Source organism: Cavia porcellus, unplaced genomic scaffold (genome assembly GCF_034190915.1).
Source record: "Cavia porcellus strain 051 isolate PalLab524CR breed Dunkin Hartley unplaced genomic scaffold, mCavPor4.1 scaffold_18, whole genome shotgun sequence".
Taxonomy (NCBI): Eukaryota; Metazoa; Chordata; class Mammalia; order Rodentia; family Caviidae; genus Cavia; species Cavia porcellus.
This window is the reverse complement of record NW_026947501.1, coordinates 49912717-49934453: the sequence shown is the minus strand read 5'-3', so window position 1 is coordinate 49934453 and position 21737 is coordinate 49912717. Positions and strand designations below refer to the sequence as shown.

At 52.2% G+C, this 21737-nt stretch overlaps 1 protein-coding gene and 1 long non-coding RNA gene across 2 annotated transcripts in view; one reads left to right on the top strand and one right to left on the bottom strand.

Moving 5' to 3' along the window:
• Nucleotides 1-21737, bottom strand: part of Rfx8 (regulatory factor X8) — a 59689-nt gene that overhangs the window by 3075 nt on the left and 34877 nt on the right. The window contains exons 8-16 of the mRNA XM_023565832.2: nucleotides 18675-18785; nucleotides 17875-17952; nucleotides 14542-14655; nucleotides 13549-13699; nucleotides 12300-12358; nucleotides 11124-11280; nucleotides 8894-8988; nucleotides 4974-5088; nucleotides 2068-2384 (exon numbers count right to left, since the gene is read on the bottom strand). Of these exons, the coding sequence (XP_023421600.2) occupies nucleotides 2068-2384; nucleotides 4974-5088; nucleotides 8894-8988; nucleotides 11124-11280; nucleotides 12300-12358; nucleotides 13549-13699; nucleotides 14542-14655; nucleotides 17875-17952; nucleotides 18675-18785 (1197 nt within the window). The remainder of the gene's footprint in view (nucleotides 1-2067; nucleotides 2385-4973; nucleotides 5089-8893; nucleotides 8989-11123; nucleotides 11281-12299; nucleotides 12359-13548; nucleotides 13700-14541; nucleotides 14656-17874; nucleotides 17953-18674; nucleotides 18786-21737) is intronic.
• On the top strand, nucleotides 5354-8477 carry LOC134471349 (uncharacterized). Its single transcript, XR_010040762.1, has 2 exons — nucleotides 5354-5846; nucleotides 6294-8477. It is a non-coding gene; the product is annotated as an uncharacterized LOC134471349 (long non-coding RNA).

The window sequence follows — 21737 nt, the reverse complement described above, 5'->3', positions numbered from 1 at the left end:
TCCCCCAGCCCCTCCTGGGTTGCTGTCCCTTCAGTTTCCTTTCACCCTCTCTCCCACCTGGTATTCTAAACCCCATGGAGAAGCCTCCCCTCAATGCTTAGAGTGGCAGCTGTTAAATAATCCTTCATTAGAGGTACAGAACCCAGAGGCTGGTGACATTTGCAAAGCCCCTTCTTAGTCTTTAGTGCTGTCCATCAACTGACAGAAAGCCTGTGCGCTTCTGTGAGAGTAACTTGCATGAAAGTAATGTGTCTCTCCTGAATGAGCTGGAGGAGCTGGCTCATAATCCAGCGCCTTACTTCGAAAAGAAGAAAGGAGACGGTGCCTGAGTGAGGAAGCCTCGCTTGGCCTGCAGCTGGGTGCCTGCTGCGTGCCCGTGTGCTCGGCCTGAGCTTGCCATGTGCCTATCCCATGTCCACCCTATGTCTGCTGTGTGCCTGCCTCCCCTTCCCCACCCTACAAAAGTCCTTCGACCACTTGGCTCAGAATGCCAGCTCTTGAATAAATCTCATTGCCTCCGACCAGCTGTCACCTCTAACTGCTGGCTTCTGAGCAGCGAGAGCCAGACTTATTCCAGTAACAACATCCAGCACTGAAAGCAGTTGGACACACGAGTTCACTATTCTGAGGTGAAAAACCAGAGACGAAATAGAGACAGACAGAGGGAATCTGCAAACCCGAGAGATCGTTTCCTCCTCTCCTGCTTGCGCTCTCTTGCCTGAGCCGTAGTACTGCATGGTAAATTTGTTCAGGACACCAGAAAGCCCAGAAGGAGGGTTCACCTGGGAAGCAAAGGGCCCTGGGAAGAGCTGAGTACTTTGAAGACTTCCAGGTGTGGATGATTTTGAACTGTGACTTCTTCTCTGGGCCCTGCTCGCTGGAGAGCTGCTGCGTGTGTGATGGGGAAACACTTGCTTTTTTTGGTGCCAGGAATTGAACTCAGGACCTCGTGTTTGCTGAGCAGGTGCTTTTGCCACTGAGCTATGTATCCCCGGCCCTTCACTGAAACACTTGCTTCTAATGGTCTCCAATGAAATGCAACTCCTCTACTTAACAGGAAACTTGTGACCACAGAAGGAAGACCATGGATAATGGCTGAAGTTTGAGAAATTAGTGCAAACACAATTGCTGGCACCTTTGTGGTGGTGGTTGTTGTTGAGGGTCTCCTCTGTATAGCCCAGGCTGGCATTGAACTCACAGTGATCCTCCTGCCTCAGCCACCTGAATGCTAGGATTACAGGTGTGCGTCACCAGGCCACTTTTTAAAGTCCAACCCACCCCTCCTTCCCAGTGCAGGAGTTTCATTTGCTTCCTGTATCTGACTGGCTCTTTGTGCTGACACCAGAGGCCTCATCTCTGCTCTCTCCTGTTTCCTGCTGTTCTTGGGGCACCGCCTGCTGGCCTCTGACCTGCCGCGTGGTGAAAGTGGACTTGAGAGGCGGTGGTCCAGGCGACGATGACCGGCCCACCGCTTCCTCGAGTTTCCTTGCTGTGCCGCCCCTGTGCTTCCCTGAGCCCCACTGTCCTCATATAAGCCTTGGAAGTGCTGAGAACTGATATTCAACAAATTGGGGTCACGCACCTCCACCATGACGGTGTTAGGGGGTGCACAGCGGGTGCTGGATACCCATTGATTCTTGTTTTTATCTCTTAAGATGCAACCCCATTCAACAGCTTCTAAATGCTTTCCAGCGGTGCTGCCTTTCTCTGGGTGCCGGCAGCACCTTCGGCTTGTAGCTCAGGTTAGCTGCGAGCCATGCTCTGTGGCCCCGTGAGTCCCGCCAACAGGGAACGTCCCGGAAGGGAGACCCACCACCCCGACTCCAGACTCCTAGTTGTGTCCCTTGTCACTGCACTGTACACCCGGGCTGGCCCAGGGGTGACAGCTAAGCTGCTGTGTGTGACTCTCACACCCCCAGAAAAATGAGTGCCAGTGAAGAGGGGTTTAGAATCCGTTATAGGTGTTGAAGCCCGTGATTTTGTGGGTTTCCTAGCCACCGTGTGGTTTGTATCTCCCCAGAAATAACCCTGTGGGGTGTGTGAGTGTCCGTGCGTGCTGGTGTCTACCTTATGGCCCGTGGCAGTGTCCACCAGGAAGCCCAGGACCCAGAGAACCACGTTGCTCATGCCCATGGGACCGAGGCTGTGGCTGCCGTGCTCCAGGGTCCCCTGCCGTGGGCCGGTGCTCGGGCATGCGTAGTTCTGAGGCAGCGAGGGATCCAGAGGTTGGAAGAGGGCCTGGACCGGCGGGGCGACAGACCGGTCACCTGGCAGTGCCTCCTTGAGAATACCCGTGTCCTCCTCCTCCTCTTCTTCCTCTAGGCACGACTGGAACAGGTGAGTCACGTACTCCAAAAGCAGCAAGTGGAACAGATGCCAGGAGCCTGTGTGGAAACAGTGAGCAGGAATGAACACAAGTTGTGAAGAAATCCCTGTGACAGCAATGGCCTCAGAGAGCATCATACCTGCAGCCGACATGGGAGCTGGCAGGCAGTGGGCGGGTAAGGGGCCCACCGCTCTGCGGCAGCCCACACCCCAGGGCCTATGCAGCCCGCAAGAGGACTGGGAGGATGTAGATCCTCCAGGGCCTGGCCGCTGTTCCCAGAATGCCTCTTGCTCTTCCGGAAAGAAGAGGAGCCTTAATGCTTGCCTGGGAAAGCGAGCAGGCGCTCTGGGCCACTGCAATTACTCCAAGGTAATTTTTAAATGAAAGTAAACCTGTGGCTCTTACACAGCTCCGATTGAGCTGGTGAGGCAGGGCATTCAGAGCATGCTGCAGTTGGCCTGAGGAGGATGCAAAGCATTGAACGTGTGAGGCTCTGAAGAACAGGACATTGATTCACACAGGGACACAAGCAGCCCTGTGGTCAGGTGGTCATCAGTTGTGTCTGCTACAGTTTGCTTTTCTGTGACTCAGACGCATCCGTGTGGCTGGCAGGCTGCTCCCGGTAGAAGTTTTCACAGCTGGTGAAAGGTATGCTCAATCTTCTTTGTTCCCCTGGTACTGATTGAACCCAGGATCTTTGCACTAAGCTACATCCTCAATTCTTTTTTAATCTTTTATTTTAAGACAGAATCTTGCCGAGTCTCTAAGTTACACAGGCTGGGCTTGAAATGCTAATGTTCCTGCCTCAGCCTCCTGGAGTGCCAGGATTCCAGGTATGTGTCACCCAGCCTAGGTTGTACATTATCTTTTCAGAGCCCTGGGCCCATTTAAAGCAGTCTTCCTGCCTATTCCAAAGCTCTCATGATTTGTCCCTGTGCTTTTTCTGTCGAGGAGGGACACCGGCCCAAAAAGATACACAGGCCCCTCGATTGCCAAGGCCTGGCCTCCCCAACTGCGCAAACCGCAGGCCACAGGAAGAGGAAGATCTGCTGGCATGAGGACCTTGACTCAGCTCAGAGGTCTAGAGAAGGTAGCCTGTGACAGCAAGGCCACCAGGGGTCTAGGCTTGTTTCTGCTATTGCACATGAACTCTGCCCTACACCTCCACCCCAGACAAGATCAGCACACAGCAGAGTCCATTTGGGCCTCACTGGATAGCAGGGGTCACCTTTGCGGCTGCAGAGCTGACCTAGGACAGGGCCTGCCTTCTCCGCCTCGCCCTGCCTGCTGGTCACCAGGGCCGCAGAAGGCTCTGGGCAGGGAAGACACCTGACTGTGAGCCGGCAGGGCGGAAACGGGGCCTGCTTTCCTCCCCCTGCACACCCAGTGCCAGGAACAGCGTACAAACACGTCTGGGGGATGGATGAGTCGCTCCAGGAAGCTGCAGAAAACTCTCTTCCTCCTCTGCTCTTTGTGCTGCATCTTCATCAAAGACATGGCTTCCCTCAATGGCGGGGGGGGGGGCGGGGGGCAGGGGTGACCAGCTACTGACCAGGAGGCCTGCAACACCTGCTGCTGCAGAGTTAACAGTGGGCCCCAGTTCTCCATTTCTGTGGCCTCTCAATGCTTTTCTCAAAACATCACAAAGTAGGCAGTTCAAAAGCCAGCGTGGGCTTCCCATGGTCGGCTTCCAGGATGGAGGAAGAGGTGTTAATGTGCATGGTTTTCTGTATTTATGATAGAAAAATCAATAGAAGATCAATGGGATCTATTTTGTCCATCCTTCTCGCCTTCCTCCTCCTTTTCCTCCCTCCTTTCTCCTTTTCCTTCTCCTTTGTCTTTCTCTTTCTTTATTTTCCTTTTTCTTTCTTTCTTTCTTTTTTTGGTCTTTTTGAGACAGGGTCTCACTATGCAGTTCAGGCTGGCTTTGAATTCACTTTGTAGCTCAGGCTGGTCTCAAACTTGCAACAATCCTCCTGTCTCAGCCTCCCAAGTGCTGGGATTATAGGCATGTGCCACTATGCCCAGTTCTTTCTTTCTTTCTCTTTCTTTCTTTCTCTCTTTCTTTCTTTCTTTCTTTTCTTTCTTTTTCTCTTCTTTCTTTCTTTCTTTCTCTTCCTTCCTTCCTTCTTTCTCTTCCTTCCTTCCTTCTTTTCTTTTGGTTCTCAGAATCAAACCCAAGGTCTTTCACACAATTGGCAGGTGCTCTGCCACTGAGCTGCATTCCCAGCCCTTTAATAACATACGAGGTGTGGTAGAACTATACAGTGAATGTTTACATTTTTAAAATTACACTAAAGACATAGTACCACGAATTCCTCTCAGAATTCTCCCCTCACTCTGAATATACTCATCCCATCAGCCTGGCCACTTTCTGCAGGAGCTCTGGAAGCTCTCACTCCTGAGGGTCTTTAGCTGAGCAGTTGGGGCTGAATTGATTCAAACATTGACCTTTCGTTGTTATTTTGACTTTGGGAAGAGTCAGAAGCCACGGGATGCTAGATCCACCGACTGAGGAGGAAAAGGACATGCTGTCATGTACTTCCCAGTGGCAGTGGGTAGCAGCACTCGCTGTGTTTTGGGTCCCACCTCCCAAAGACGCTCACAGTTACAAGGCGGAGCATAGAGACCCTACCCTCTGTCTTACCGAAACTGTCCCTGTGACAGAGCGTCATGGCTTTGCTCACGGCGGTGAGGAGGAAGTTCCACTTCAGCTGGAAGCTGGAGGCCAATTTCATAAACTCCTCCTTGCTTTTGCTTGGCTGTTCCATTTTTTTTTTTGTAAGAAAAACAAATGCCAATTTTAATGATGAAATCTGGAAGAATGGCAGGTTCTCAAGAGCACACACACACACACACACACACACACACACACGTACATCGGGTGTAGGTTCGCAGAAGACAAGAGAAGAGGGAGATAAACGACAGGCATAAGAACCAAGGTGGCAGGCTGACTGGGGTGCCGATTCCAACCTTGGCCCCCCTCTTCAGAGAGGGGTCCTTCGAGGTAGGTGGAGGGAAGCGGGAAGCAAAGCAAAATGGGGTCGCTCACGCTACAGTTCTATGTCGCTGGCCCCAACCTGAGGTGTTTATCTGACCTTCTGGGAATTGATCAGAGGGAGATACCAGCCAAACCCTCTAGCAGCCCAGTTTTCCCCTGAAGACACCTTTGCTTTCATCCTTACCAAAAAAGTAGCTTTGAAATGATCAGCTTCTTTCTAGGGCCTTGTCTCTCGTCTCTTCCGCCTACCTGATTTCTGGCCTCACCGCAGGGCAGAGCTCCCCGGGCCTTGTGCCTCAGAGGGCAGCACCATCCTGGAACCCTTTCCTTCCCAGGTAAACTCTGTGCAATCCGCTTGTTCTGAGGGTTTTCTATTATTAAGCGCCACTGAGAAATCCTGTGGAGCAATCATGCTGAAGGCCACTGGATGTCACTGCACAGTTAGTGAGGCTTCTAAAATCCTCTGTTCCCTTAGGAAAAATCCCGCGGATGGTTCATGATGCTCCTCCGAGACCCCGGGTAGGTGCGGTGGGTCTTTGGGTACTGGCTGCTCTGTCTGGGGCGCAGCCAGCTCACGGTCTCTCTCCTGAGACCTGATGGCTCATGTTTCTCCTCTGCAGCAAACTTGCACTTCATTTCCACTTTAGAACTAGCTCACTTCTGATTTCCATCCTACCCGTGGCTGTTGGCAGATGGTCAGTGGCTTTCCAGACCGATTCTCGGGCACGCCACATCTGATCATAATGAAACAGCACAGGGTCCCCTAACAGTGAAATGAAGGTCACTTATCTGGGAAGATGCTGTGCTGGCACTGAGCCCTGTAAGTGACCTCAGGACTGGGAGGTCCTTGCCCCTGTGTCCTGCAGAGTGAAGTCCTCTAGCAGTCTGCGGTGCACTAACTGGGGTGCCAAGTACCAGCAAGACACTTCTCTGTGCAGACTAAGTAACCCTCTTTCTTTTCTCCAGGTGGAGAATGAGCCACAGCCACACTTGAAGTCACCTACAAACCACAGGGTCCTGCGACTTCCAGGTGCATGTGTTCCGTGGATGCCCAGAGCCGCTGCGACCTCTGTTTATGACCTGTGGACCCCTCAATGGCAGGCCCCCAGGTGTCTCTGAAGCAGAGGTGGAAAGATTGCCCAGACAAGAGGAGATACCCTTCCTGTGCCTTTTGTCCCTTATGCCCCTGAGGAAAGCCCGCACACCTGGGCTCCGGGGAACATGAACAACCTCTCTGTGTCTCACTCACTACCCGGGCTCTGGGAAGACCCTCCTTCCATTGGGGACCAGTGGGAGGTTGAGGGGGGTTAACTTGAGAGATAGTGAGACTATGAAAAAACTAAACCTTTCCAAGGGCAACCAGGGACGAAGCCCTGGGCACCTCACCCTCTGTGCAGGAACATTCTAATGTTCAGACAACAGCCGTGGGCTGCTGAGTGCACTTCCCAGTCACCACCTCCACTGTGAGACACTTCCTGCTCCTCCTTTTAGACTGGATTGCACGGGCCAAGAACAGTGAGAAATTCGTGACAGAGCTGGCTGTCCTCTCCCGCTCTAGCAGACGCCAGATGCTACGAGTGAGGCCATGAGTCATCTCTGACAAGCCTGAGGCCTCCTGTGGAACAGTGTGAGTGTTTTATTGACAAAAGTCTGGCTTTCTTTCTTTCATTTTTTTAAACAGGCTAAGCTACTTTGCAAAACAAGCCCTTCCAGGCATGCACTTACAGAAACATCATTTTTCTAACACGATGCATGGGTGCAGGGGACAGACTTGGTGGTAGAGACCTGGGAAATTCCGTGCCACTTTCTCTACAAAGCAGAGGGGCTGGTGGCTGCTTGGAGGCAGGATTGGTACAGCTGCCTTTGGGGGCTTCTCCTGGCTAAAGTGAGGGGCTGAGTGTCTAAAGCCAAGGACAAACCATGATACTAGTTCCTATTAGTGACGTGGAAGTCCTTAGGTACTGGGTGGGTAAATGTCTCATCGGCTGTGCAATTTCAGATGTGTCACTGTGGCTTACGCTCAGCCCTGGATCAATACAGAAGAAAAAACACCCGCACAGGTTGGGCTGGTTATCTTGTGAGAATTTACGGAGGGAAGCAGAAGCCACCTGAGGGTTGGAAACTGTTTCCCAGTTCCTTTCCAGGAGCTTCTGAAGAGCCCCAGGGTCCTCTGTGGTCTTCCACATTTAGTTAATATTTTTGCTCTTTTTTCCTGATTATGGAGGTCAGGGATTTGGACAAGACCAAGGTGAGAGGGATATGGAAGTGGCTATCACTCCCACCAGAGGCAATGTGGCCAGAGGCTAAAGAACACCAAAGCTGGTCCCCTGGTCCCTGAGTTTTGGTTCCCTAGAGTTGCCCTCTGGTTCTCTATAAATCCATCTCCCCCACACTCTCCCATATCTCACCCTGCAGGACCCATGCTGGGCTCTTCAAGGTCAGCTCAGTGCATGGGAATGAAAAGCAAGCCCAGGACCCTGTAGAACTGAGTCCCAAGAGGCAGCTGCCACAAACCCAGAGCCGCCCTCGGCTGCCACCAACAGCTTTGGGAGTTCTCTTGGGTTTGTCTTTGCAGGGCTGGAGACGAATCCAGGACCTCGAACATGCTGGGCAAGTGCTCTACCGCTGAGCCACACCCAGAGTGCGTCTCTGAGTTTCTGCTGTCAAGGCACACTGTACTAGAATGTGTCTGCAGAACCCCAGGCTGACATGTTCTCCCCAGACGGACCCTGCTCCTTCCCCAGAGTCCTATGGTGCACACTCACATTCACACAACACACACTCATAGTGACCCACACAGCCGTACATCCACACTCACCCCTAACCACACTACACCCTGTTATGGTGGATGCACTGTCAACTCCAGCAGTTTAGAAGTTTAACTAAGAGACTCAGCAGGGAGCCAGGGTTCTTACTTTGTAAACATCCTCAGCCTGTGGGGGAAGAGGACACAGGTGGTGTGAGTGCTACACCCCCACTGTGAGTGGGGCGTGGGGTGGCCTGTGTACAATATAAGGGAGGAAAAGAGGCTTGCTCTTCCCCCTTTTGTTCTGGCTGCCGCTCCTGTGCCACGCCACCCTTTCTTGGAGCCAACTGATTATGGACTGAAACTTCCACAAACAGTGAGCAAATAAATCTTTCCTTCATTTATGTTGGGTGTTGGGCATTTTGTCCCAGCAATGTGAGAAAAGTAACTGAGACACGTCCCTTACATGCACACCCACTTGTATGCATAAGCTCACACACACATGCACACCTATATCATATACCCTGATCCTGATTCTCTGCCTTGCCAGAGAAGTGAGACTTGATTCCCTGTCCCAGTGCCCAGGCCAGCTTGGATGCTGTGATTGCCAGAGAGCTTCTTTCTCACAGCCCTGGGGCAGGGGAGAGTTCAAAGGAATTCTGGGCATTACACACAAAGGACGGGTGTTAAGGCTGGGCTGGGCACCTTGCGGTCATCTGGTTCATAGTCCTGTGGGCAGGGAATGGGCACTGCAGGCTACAATTTAGCCAGAATGGCCAACACCCAGTTTTTTTTCCATAAAGAAGTCATAGCTTTGTACCTGGAAGATAAATGCTTGGAGATTTGAAGACAGACAATTCAGGAATACACTGAGATCAGTTGATGTTCCCAGCAAAGAAATTAAACAGCTTAAACCTACAAAAACAAACAAACAAACAAACAAAAATGGAGAGGATTAGAAGATCCCAGACCTCCTTCCTGTGTGGGTGTTGGTCTCCTAGGTAACCAAAGAAACAACATCAATTCAAAGGGATTCCCAAGAGCCCCCAAACTGGTCTACAGCTCAAAGGATGTGTCACCCCTGCAGCCATCAGCTTCAGTCACACTGACTTAGCTCTGCCACCTGTTGAGACGGAGAACGAGGCTTTGAGACAACAGCCCTGCCCTGTAACCACACAGCTGTCTTCAGATGAGCTCACAGACAAGACCTCACCTGTCCTTGACATTTGCACAAAAGGGCTTGGTAATTAATGCCATTTCAGCACTGGGGACATCAAAGCCAGAGAGTGCCCTGCTCATGGAAAGGTACTCCAGCAGGGGCAAGTGTAGGACACCAGGTCTCGATTCACCTGCACAGGTAGCGTCGAGGGAGGAAACAGCCCTGGCTGTCCCACTGTCTGAGCTCTGCTGCCCAGGGAGAGAACTGAGGAGGCTGTGGTGAGCCTGGCCAGGGCTGGGTGCAATGTCCTCTGACCTTGGAGCCCATGCCCACTGGGTGCTACTTTCCAAGCCGAACTCTGCAGCCTCTTAAGGATTCTCGAAGCAGACAGCAGTAGCTCGGGAGCCCTGGGAGTCAGCGGACAGTATGGTGGGCACCTGGGGGCCTCACAGTGGGAACAGAGCAGCCCCCTGGGGCTTCTTAGGGAGCTGATGCCTGGGCAGGATGCTCCCACTAATCAGGATGCTGCAGGGGGCTCTGAGGCTTGTGAGGTTCTGTGTTGACCTTTACATCATGGGGCTGGGGGGACAGGGAATGGTCAAGGGGGGAATCTGGACTGGGGAAGAGGCAGGCTGACAGGTACCAGGGACAGGATGGTGGCAGAGGCTATTTACTAACAAGGATGGATGCATTTCAGTCTTTAAAAGAAGACTTTTTTGGAGACAGGGTCTCACCATGAACTCACTATGTAGCCCAGGCTGGCCTCCAGCTCACAGTGATCCTCCTGCCTCAGCCTCTGCAGTGCTAGGATTACATACATACATCACCACACCCGGCTCAGTATTTTGATAAATGGTGTAGCCTTGCCAAGGTCAGCCCCATTCCAAAGGCAAAGAAGAGGATGGGAAAATCTGAGTGGTTCTTTTGTGTGCTGCTGGGGCCTGGCTAAGAAATACCGAAGGGCTGCTGTGTGGCAGTGCCACTTGGAGCGTCTGAGGGAAAAAGATGCAGGTGACACCCTGAAGGAGCTCATGGAGACCAGGCAAGCAGTGCTATGCCAGGGGAGAGGACCAAGAAGGGGCTCTGCCCTTGGAAGGAGAGCCTCCTGGATGTTACTGGGCATCCAAGCAGGCGCCCGGTGCCCACAGCCTCCTGGTACCCACTGTCTGGGGTTGGGGGCGGGGTCAGAACTCTTTCCCTAAGTTGGCCGAGCTCCTTTTCTCTGTGGATGCCCAGGGAACCCCCCACCAAGTGACCTCACACATCAGCCAAGGCCACGCTCTTCACAGAAGAAGTGTGGTTTCTTCTTCTAGAAGCATTAAACTCGCCAGAGAGCCAACGGCAAGAACATCCCCTTCATGGTCACTGTCTGCAAGGTGCTACAGAGCACACCCCTAAACTGCATGGCCATAAAACTAACATTGGAAGCAGCTGCCAACCTGCTGGCGCTGTGGCTGGACAGGCCAGGCACTGAGCCAGGTTGATCCCGTTCCTACCCGACGGAAGGGACGCTTGAGCCTGCATGTCTACAAGGGGGAGAGAAGTCAAACGTTTTTCCTGAGGGAGGCACCGGAGAGGGGTACTGTGGAGTGGCAGCACTGAACAGGGTGGTGTCAGTCTCCGCTCATTTGTTCACCCGGGAAACCCATAGCAGCAAGACGCCCTGTCTGATCCTTGGGCAGGTCCTGGAAGCTGTGGCCACAGGGCCACGGGGCCACAGAGGTTTCCCTAGGACACGGTCACCCTGCCAGAAAGTCTTGTGAGAGCTCACACAGCAGCACAGCCCACAGGAAATGGCATTTGTCCCGGCGGAGAAACTGGCTCTAATGCCCGAGCTAGCGCTGAGTAGACACCGGATCCCCCGACCGGGGAATCGTGGGAGGAGGATTACATTTCAACTCTGGGTGGCTCTCGGCAGCCTCTGCGTGGCTCCGGTCACTTCCCAGGGGCTTCGCAGAGATGTCCAAGGCGCCCTTGTTTACAATGGCCTGCAGATCCGACTTCAAGAGCCTGACCTTCCTGCTGTTTCTCAGCACAGTCCTCATGGTCTAGAGACAGGGAGGGAATCGGGATGGTTACTCACACTGTGGGGTTTGCTCTCACCGACTCTGCCCCTCTGCAGTACCAAGATTTTGTCATTGCTGCTGAGGACAAGGAAACAGATTTGAACTGGATCCTCTACTGTGGGGTCTCAGCCTGCATGCGAATGTTCACCTCCAGACTGGCCTGGCTGCCCGGGGTGAGACCCAGGCTGGGGGCACCATGGCTTCTCCCTGCCTTAAACTGCCCATCGTTCACCCAACCCAGGCCCCTGGGGGGACAGAGCAGGTGACTGGCTGTGCACAGGGGAAGCATGGGACGGCTCTTTAGATTTCAGAGCAGATTCTCCAGTGGCTATGTGTGGGTCAGAACTGTCCCTGGGGATCCACAGAGGACCAAGGCCAGCACCCCACAGTGAGCCAACCCTCGGTGGCTCAGGGCCTTGTATCAACAGCACGGTGTCCTCTGGCATGCTGTAAATCTGTCCAGATGGCCCAGGCACCAGTGCGAGGCAGACAATGCTAGTGTGGTCACACCAAGAAGAGTCTGTCTGCGTTTGGTGTAGGTGCGCATTGCAGGCCTGGGACTCTCCGCCGGTGCTGCTGCAGATGCAGAGGTGCCTGTAACCTTCTCTCCACCCTCCCTCAGCCCTCCCCAGAGCCCTGAGCATTATGGTCACCCCATAGGAGGTCAGAGCTCAGGGACCTGGAGGTGGGGCCACCCTAAGTGCTCAGAGCCAGGTGTGTGTAGGGGTGTCTGTCGGTCTGTCTGTCTTAGCATGTGGTGTGAGGCCCTTACACCTCTCATAGTGGCTGACCCAGGTTCCTGGCTTCTTCCCCCGCACCGACACTGCCCAGGTGCTGGGTGGGGAGAGGAGTGGGCATCTTATGGGGTGACACAGGGCCAATGTCTCCTGGCCTGTGGCCAGCCAGGCCCCTGCAGACAGATAGAAACTGCCTGCCCTTGGGGACACTTGCAGCTTCTGAGCCCTCAGCTCCATCCTGCTGGCGCCAGGTCTGCGACCTACCTTCGCCATGTTAGAGAGGTACGTCTTCCTCCTGAGTCTCTTGACAAACATGGTGACCTCTGTGGAGAACAAGTGTGGGCCATCACTGGCACTCTCTCCCCAGGTCCCTGCGCCCTGGGGGAGGAGGAGGCACACAAGGCAGAGAGCTGGGCACCAGAGCGCATCCCCGGATGTCCTGGTGTGCCAAAGCACGGTGTCATCCTGGCGTCTGGTGGGCTGCTGAGTCTGTGTGTACCCTTGTTGTTCACAGGGAGAAAGAAATGGGGGTGGAGACTCCCCTCTGCACACCCCTCTCCAGAAAGCGCAGCCTCTCTCTCCTTCTTTCTCTGTAGCCCCCCGCTGTCTCATCCACTGTGGGCTCTGCCTGCCTGGCCATGCCCTGTTTCCAAGTGGTGGAAACAGGGTGTCCAGCGTGAGATGGACACAGCTGGAGTCTGAGGGCAGGACAAGCCCTGTCCCCTCCTATAAGGCCCCCTCCTGTGCCACCTGGGAGCCAGTAGTGACCAGAGCCGCTGGCCCAGGGAGGTCAGGTATGGGGAGGAGGGGTCTTGGGAGGGCTGTGGGCCAGGGTGAGACCTTACAAGTGTGAGGTGGACTTGGTGCTGGCAGGATGGTTAGCTGGGGCGCTGAAAGGACACAGAGCCCAAGGAGCACAGAGAGGCCAGGCTGTGCCAGCAGCTGCAGCTTGGCCCCCAGGGGAAGCCCAGGGCCGGCACCCAGGCAGCGCGGGACCACAGCACAGTGCTCAGCACCCCTATCCCAAAGGTGTGGCCCACAAGTGTTGTGGACTTCTGATTTTGGGGGCTGTGGAATATTTGCAAAGACAGGACGCACTGTCCCGGGGAGGAAGCCCAAGCCTGAACACGAAGTATGTTATGTCCCATACATGCCACACACAGGTGGCCGGAGTCATCCCACAGCACACCCTGTACACCTGTGTCTGGAATGTGATGACTCACCAGAGGTCAGGTGTGGCCTGGAGCTGGCACTCGGGGTGTGTTGGAGAGTGGGGTGCTCAGACTTGGGGTTTCCTGACCATCGGTGCTCAACCTGTACTCAGAGGCTATAGCCAGCAGCCAGCCAGCGCCGGTGAGCAATCTGGAGGGTCAGTGGGGGACCTTGTGATGCAGGGCAGAGAGTGCCAGGGCGAGGAGGAAGCCAAGGCTGTGCAGGGCCTTGTAGGGAGGAGGCAACGCTTCACATGGAGTAGAAACAGAAGAATCTCTTTTGGGGGGCAGGGGGGACTCACCTTTGAGTTTGGAGACCTGCAAGATGGATGGGAAACCTTCCAATGCGTTAAGAAGCCACCACTTAAATTTCCTGCTGAATAACCGGACCAATTTCAGGTACTGGATAGAAACATCCTCCAGAAAGTCTCGCAGGAGAAGGTCCTCAAGTCCCTTGGGAAGCAGGATCAGGACACCGTGGCTCAGCGATGCTGCAGCGGCTGTGACTCACAGTGACAAGGATCAGGAGGGACAGGGACAGGGCTTGTCCCCCAAGTTGGAAGGGATCAGCCAGAGGGAGAGGCACTGTGACTGCCCTGGGCTGCCACGTGAATTTGAACTTTTTACAAATAGTTGATTTGTAACTGATTGTTTTCTTTGGCCCTAGGGATTGAGCCCACATGCTAGGCTGAGGCTCTGGAAGGAACTACTCCACAGCAGCCCCTGACTCAAACATTTTAAAATACAGTGCCAACCCTAGGTGGGCCACCAAACAGATTTAAGCACTGACACCAGGCCCCACTTTTGCACTTTTGTGTTAAAAGTTGAGAAGCATGAAAATTGTTCCTAAAAGAATAATAAAAGTTAAGGTTGGTGACTGACTCACAGAAGGAGCACACCTTTATGACAGAAAGATAAATAGCTAACTCTCAGACTTAATGACAGTCACTCTGGAGCAGGCTTCAAACAGAGCCAGGCAAGCTCCTGGCCGTTACCCAGAGGCCAAAGCAGTTATGGTGGTGGCTTATTTTTAAATGTCTTCGTTGGTGACAGTGTCCAGGGAAAGAACTTCGGCTCAATTCAGGGATCACCAGCACTGGAACCACAGGTCCCTGTGTGCTGTGGGTTTTTCTTTATGTAAGGAAATTAAAACAGAGATCAAAATGCCCACAGTCCCTCCCCCCAGTCACCCCTCGGAGGATGCCATGCCAGGAGGGGTGGGCGGGCTGCCGGGCTCCTGGGCACCTGCTGTCCATCTCCAGGAAGGACCCAGGCTATGGACAGCATCTTCCTACCCTGTACAGCTGTGTGTCGTAGGACTTCAAGAGCTGGCACACGTCAGGCAGCGCCATGAACATCACTACATCTTGCTGCAGAGATTTCCAGAAAGATGTGAGCAAGTCTTGCACCTGGCAGAAGGAACAGAGCAGACCCTGGGGAGCTCATTTTTTGTGTCTTGGAGAAAAATGCCCTGTGTAGACTTAACTATCCCTGCAGGGTGACTGTATTCTGATGAATCAGAAGCTCTGCATCTGCTTTTCCAGGCATGTTGGGAAGATGAGGTCCACCGAGTGCCCCTGGCTGTGGGATGGGACCTGGAACGCACTTGGGTGAGGAGAGTCTTTAGTCAGAAGGCGACTCCTGACCACCAGGGGGCTCTAGTTGATTATGGGAGGATGAGGTCACAGAAACGAGGTCAAGAGTTGAGGATGAATATTTATTGCCTAACGGCCTGTTAGCCTTGACTATCTTTCGACATGGAATTGGAAGTCTCCCAAGGACCGTGAAAGCACAGGGGGCTGATGTAATTCTACACAGAAGCCATCTCTAAAGACTTGTGGAGGAACAAAATGGCAGCTTCTTCCTTTTCTGCTTTCTCCATATTGCTTTTCCAGAATCTTCTTTTGAACTAGATGGCCAATGTGGGTTCCCAGCTAGTAACTACCAATTTGGGGGATTTCCACAGGCAAGCTAACCTGAGCCATCATGAGGACCCACAGTGATGCCTGGAAGGCACCATTCCCATGTGTAGGCCCTCAAGGAAGTGAACATTGGCCCTTGAGGTCATGGTGTTAGGGTCCTATGGTTAAGGTTATCAATTCTAGAGAATATGTCGCCAAAGAGACTTAGAGAGAAATGAAGCGCAGGGTGCAGGAGCCTGTTCCTCTCAGGTTGGTAACTTTGGTGCCTGGTGCTGTGAAGTCAGTGGGTCTCAGCGTGGAGAGCAACCTCACCACCAGGTGCAGTGTCAGCAGATCCTACTTAGAAATGTCCTCTAATCTGCCCCCTCTCTCCTCTCTGCCAGTGCCCCAGACTGAGCCTCCCCGCTTCTCACCTGGACCGGAGCAAAACCTCCTGACGTGCCCAGACCCATGTCAGTGCTCTGGACTCTCAGAATAAATCAGAAATCTTTGTGGGGTTTATGAAGCCCTTGCTAGCAGCCGCCTGCCTGCCCTGTGTCTCTTTGGCTTCTTTCCCTTAGAGATAAACTGAGGCCCATCCTGTCACGTCAAGCCTGAGAACATCCTGTTGTCTTGGCCCACATCACAGGCCCTATCTGGAAGCCTGTTCCTACCCCATTTCCTGTCCCTTGAACCTCTGCTTTTCTTGTTGGGTGTGGCAGCTACTGGGCCTGCTCTGGGGGAGCTCTCCAGCCTTCTCTGGCACTCTTCTGAGGCCCCCAAGATGTCCTAACCTATAGCTTGCTGTGGTTTGAATTTGATGTAGCCCCCACTGAGCTCAGACATACTGTGACATAGTGAGGGGCAGGAATGTGATGCTAGCAGTGGACCTTTGGGAAGTGCATGGCTTAGATACTGAGTGTCCCTGTAAAGCCTCCTGTGCACTGGTAAGTAACTGGATCATGAGGTGCTACAATCCTCAGTCAGTTTGTCCATTAAGCAGCTCCCAGCTGAATGTGGTGTCAGGTGGTGGGGCCTGCTTCGAGGCTGTCATGGGGCTGTGATCTGGGAAGGTTTATTCTTGGCCCTGGCTGCTCCTTTCTCTTTCTGTTTCTTGACCGCCATGCACGCCCTTCCACCATGATGTTCATGACTTGGAGCTGGCAGATCATGGACTGAAACCCCAGAAGCTATAAGCCAAGTAAACTTGTCTTCCTTTAAATTATAGATGTTGGATAATTTGTCCCAGTGATGGGAAAGTGACGAATTCAGGAAGTTATTGGGATTGGATAAGGTCACCAGAGTGCTGGTGGATGTATTAGAAACACACACACACACACACACACACACACACACACACACAATGTTCCTTGTCCCTCCCTTGCTGTGTAATGCTCTGTGCCACCTTGGGTGGCCAGCAATTGTACCTTCAGACCTGTGAGCCCAAATAAACCTCTTTTCTTTATAAAATAGCCTACATCTGCTATTTTGTTATAGTAACTGCTACAGTTTGCTTTTGTACTATCCTAAAGGCACATGTGTTTGCTTTTCTGTTTTCCTTTCTCTTCTTTTCTTTTTCCTTCTTTTCCCTCTCTTTTCCTCCTCTTCCTTCCTTTCTCTTCTCTCTTGTTTAAAATGTTCTAATAAAAGTATTTTCAAATGAAGTTTTATTATTTACATACCTTAGCTATGTTACACATCTCATAGGTGGCCCAAGACAATCCCTTGAGGGAAAAAAGGCAGGCTGCAGATTGCAGGTTTTGTCCCAAGCCCATGGTTCTACTGGGAGGTGCTGGGCCTTTTGAGAGATGCAGCCCAGTGGGAGGCCTTCCTGTCATTGAAGCTGTGCCCTCAAAGGCCTCTCCTCATTTCTCTTAGCTTCCAGGCCGTGGGAAACAGTCCACCCCATATGCTTCCTGCTGTGATGTCCAGCGTTTCTACTAAAGTGACAAGTTTCTACCTAGTAGGGACTGAAACCTCCACAAACTGGAGGCAACCCAGCCTTTTCTCTTAGACCGACTGTCTTGGGTATTTTGTTGTCACAGTAGAAGCAAATGATAAACAGCGATTTTAGAAATTCCTGCATTGTCTCATTTCCTGGCCGATCTGCTCCTTTTATTACCAGAGTGTACATTTTTCAAGTCCTGTGGAGAATACTTTCCTAGTCCCAGAGAGTGAGCTGGTTGCAAAGTGTTTGGTGAGGGGATGAGTGGACGACGCAAGCAGGACTGTAGACCCGAATGTGGGTGGGCAGTTCTTGTTTTGGGATTGAACCCAGGGCCCTGCAGATGTTAAACAAGTACTAAGCGGATTCTGAGCTCATTCCAGAACTGAGTCACGTGCGACCGTCAGTTCTGGAATAAAATCTCTAAGTCCCATTTCAGATTGCCCGCTTCAGAGTCCTGCTTGCCTTTTCACTGGTGCCTATCAGTTCTTTGGCATTGCTAACGATTCCAGAATGACTATTACTACCAGTATTTAATTCACATTCAGCAGGCATTAAGTTCTAAAAGTAAAAAGGGCTGAATTTGTGCTTAAAGCGCGAAGCTATCCGCTCTTCGCACCCTGGATTTTCTCCCAAGGCTTGAATCTCGTGTCAGCCCCACCTTCCAGAGCCCCTGGCTGCCTTTTGAGCCAAGTGTACCCCAGCTATCCCGGAGGGGTCCCATCCAGCGAGATGGTTCACAGCCAGGCACAGACTCGGGTCTTTAGGAGGTAAGAACCTACCCTCTCGAGTTCTTGGTTCCTCACATTTTGCAAAATGTCTCGACAGTAGCCGCAGTATTCCTCAGCAAGCAGGGCCATCTAGAAAACAGACGGAAAGTGGCTGGGCTGGTCCTCTGAGCCCGCTGCAGCTTGAAGGGTCTCTGCTCCCAGCGCCTCTGGCAGGACAGCTGTGGGGCTGCGGGTGTCTCTTTTCACCCAGCAAAGAGAACCTTCCGGAGCTAGAGGTCGGGTTGTTGTGCTTCATGTTTAACTCATACATTTCCAGGTTTGTTTCACTACTACAAAGGCCCCCAACTTGGTCCCTAAACCGAAACCCCCACCCCCTGTATTTCCCAGCCACCGTTTCTAGGAAATCTGTGCCTCTGTCCCCTGCTTTATCACGGGGAGGCCTCACTGCAGTCCCACGTGGGCCTTCACGCAGGGTGCGAGGGACAGGCTGAATGTGCTGCCACCTCCAAGACCCGGGCAGCAGGGCATGTTGGTCCTCACGGGTCCAGGAGGAGATAGATATCACCCCCGTGACACGACCGTGACCACAGGCAAAATAAGGCATTTTCTGCTCTACATATCACGTGGCGTGAAAAGGTAGCTCCTCCATGACATGAACCTGCCTTCTTCGTGTGTGGGGACTGAGGAAGAACCCAGGGCCTGCTGCACACTGGGCAGGCACTCTCCCACCACCCCGCACCCCAGCGCTTTTTAATTTTATTTTGAGGCAGACTTGCTGAGTAGCTCTGGCTGGCCTCAAGCTTGTAATCCTTCTGCCTCAGCCTCCCGAGTAGCTGAGATCACAAACCTACCATTGTGTAGGAGTATTTCTTTGCCAGTTCTTGCTCCCAAAGCAGACATCTTCTGATTTCAGATAAAGGAAGGCAGGCCGGACTAGTCTTCAGTGGTAAATTACTTTCACACTAGAAAAAATGTACACAGTGGATTATTTCTTTAAAATAAATGCATTTCCTGGCAGATAAACCATGTCACAACCACATTGCTGTGCCAAATTCACGCCATCTTAGCTGCATGACTGATTCCAGCAACTTTCTGCTCATAGTTCAGGCTCGGGGTGGTCACCTTTTTCTACATCACTCCATGAACTCTGACCGCCAGGACCTAAGGTGTGATCCAAACGGATTTCTCCTAGGATGGTGTCCTCCGGTCATTATGAATAGCCATGTCCAACACAAATATGATCTATATGAATAAGCCAGTGCCATAGACAGGGTCCTGCAACCTTTGTGCAGACAACCGTTACTTCTGGAAATAAAACCACACCCTGTCTAGATCATAAAACATGGTCTCTTGTATCAAAAATCTCAGGGGCAGAACCGATGAGAGAAATGAGAAGCACAGACTGCTGTAAGATTACAAATCACAGAAAGCCACAGGAAAAAAAAGGACATTTCCCATTCCTCCCGGTGTCACCCACACTGCTGGCCCTTCTGAGCAAGGGAACTCGTGACTGTCCCAGCCTGAAGGATTATGATTTTATTTGAAATGATTTCTTCAGGGTTCTCTTAGCCTTCTTTTGTTTGTTGTTTATTTTTGAGACAAAGTTTCTCTATGTAGTCCAAGGTCCTTGGGACCTTGAACTCACTATGTAGCCCAGAAATGGTGTGGAACTCACAGTGATCCTCCTGCCTCCATCTCCCAAATGTGGGGAGCTAGTTCTGCTCTGGCCTTCTGAATAACTTCTATAAGATAAAGTAGGATGAAATGATCCCCACAGATTGGACATCTGGCTGCGCCATCTGCCATGGGAACTGGGACTTGCTTCTTTCTTACCAGTGCAAAGATCTCCCTGTGACTCCACACAGGGGCACCAATGTCACTCCTCCCATTCTCAGCTCTCTCGGCCCATAATCAAAGCCTCACAAATCACTGTCACAAGCTGGAGTGGTCCATCCATAAAGTGTGCCTCAGGGATGGGAGCTGCTCAGCCACTGCCTTGCAGAGTGCTACAAAGCCAAGGAACAGGCTGCAGAGAGCTCTACCTCCTCTCTGGGGCCCTCAGCAGCCCTTGAGGACCCGGGTGGGGACATGGGATGGTGCTTGTCAGCCTCTACCTCTGGACTCTTTGGTGGTCCTGGGCCCACTCAGAGTCTGTGCCAGCCACGAGCCCTCTCCCTGGGAAAGTGTGTGTAGGCCCGCTGGATGCCACACAGTCTGAGGGCTGGCACTTCTCAGGGACCAGGAAGGGTGGCTCATTCCTTGTGCCTTCCAGCCTGACCACAGCACTCTGATAAAGAAGACCCAAAGAACCCCTGATGCCAGCTCTGGGCTGGCTTCTCATGCTAAACTGCACCCCATGTGTGGAAACATCCACCCCAGAGAAGGCCCGGAATCTGGACCACATAAGCTTCCAGGCTGGGCACACTCAAGCTGGGAGTTGTAGCCCCAGAGAGACTGAGCTCTGCCCCAGTGTACGGAAACCCTTCCCTTGCCATGTGACAAGCACATCTGCCTTTGCCTGCTCCTGAAGTCACCTGGCAGAGTAGGGCAGAGAAATTCAAGAAAGGAGCACAGGGAGCATATAAAGCATGTTACACAAGACATCATGAAAAGCCAATTCATGAGTTCCTGGAATCCATTCCCTTGTGTCTCTTCTTCCATAGAAATCCCTTACAGGCATAAGCTTTTCATTACACACCAGAAGGAACTGGCCTTTCGAAAACAAAGTCTGTATTAGTTCCAGTTTTAACTTTAATCTTTCGGTGCTGGAGATTGAACCCAGGCCTTGCACCTGCTAAGATGCGCTCCACCACGAAGCTACCTCACGCCCTAGGGGAAGAATTAGGGGCCACAAACTGAAATAGTTTCTTTGCAACACAATCAGAAATCTAAAGTAAAAGCTTGGCACAGAGCTGCTAAAGTCTGAGTGTATGTAGTCTCCAGGGACTATACATGCCACACTTTGGATGTTAGGTGGTCCCTGGAGGCCTGTGTGTTAAACTGGGACCCAGCCTGTGGTGCTGTTGGGAGGATGTGGACCTTTAAGAGGCGGAGCCTGGCGGGAGGCTCTCAAGGCTTTTGGGGGTGTGTCCACAAAGGGGATTGGTGGACCTGGTGTCTTCCTCTTCCATTTTTTTCCTATCCCAGCCATGAGGAAAAGAGCTTTGCTGCGCCACTCACTGCCCACCATGATGGTCGAGTCCAGAAGCAAACAGGCAGCTGGTCACAGACTGAACTTCCAAATAGTGAACCGATAGAAATCTTTGCTCTTTTTTCTTTTTCGTCCTCTTTCTTCTCCTTCTTCTTTCTCTTCCTTTTTCTCTTCCATTTTTTTTCATTCCATTTTTTTGTGTGTGTGCCGGGGAGTTAACCTAAGGATTTCCCACTTAACTGCATTCCCAGTCCTTTTATGAATTTTTAAAAAATGAAATAGGGTCTCGTAAGTTACCCAGGCTGGGCTCAAACTTGCAAACCTCCTGCCTCAGTTTCCAAATGCTGGCATTACAGGAATCCACCGCCATGCCCGACAACCTTTCTTCTCTTAAAGTTGTCTCAGGTGTTCTGTTACAATACTGGAAAGTTGACTGGTGCCACACACTGTGTCAGCCCTGAGGACACTAGTTGGGGCTCCTTCTAGCTCTTCGGTTACTCTGTCAGTCTCCTGGGCCCACTGGTACTTCCTGCCTCCGTGAACACACCGCTCTCAGAATTGGCATCTCCAAAGCCAATGTGTTTTTTAAGGTTAAGAACAGAATATATTGACTGGGGAAAGAAAGCTTTTGTCTAAGAGAGATAGGAGGAGTCCCGAGTGGGTGCCAGCCAATGTATGTTGCAGTTTTCTTTCTGAATATACCTTAGTGGTGTCAAGGCAGTCTCCCGAGTCAAGTCCACATTCCCCCACCCGGCATCCACAG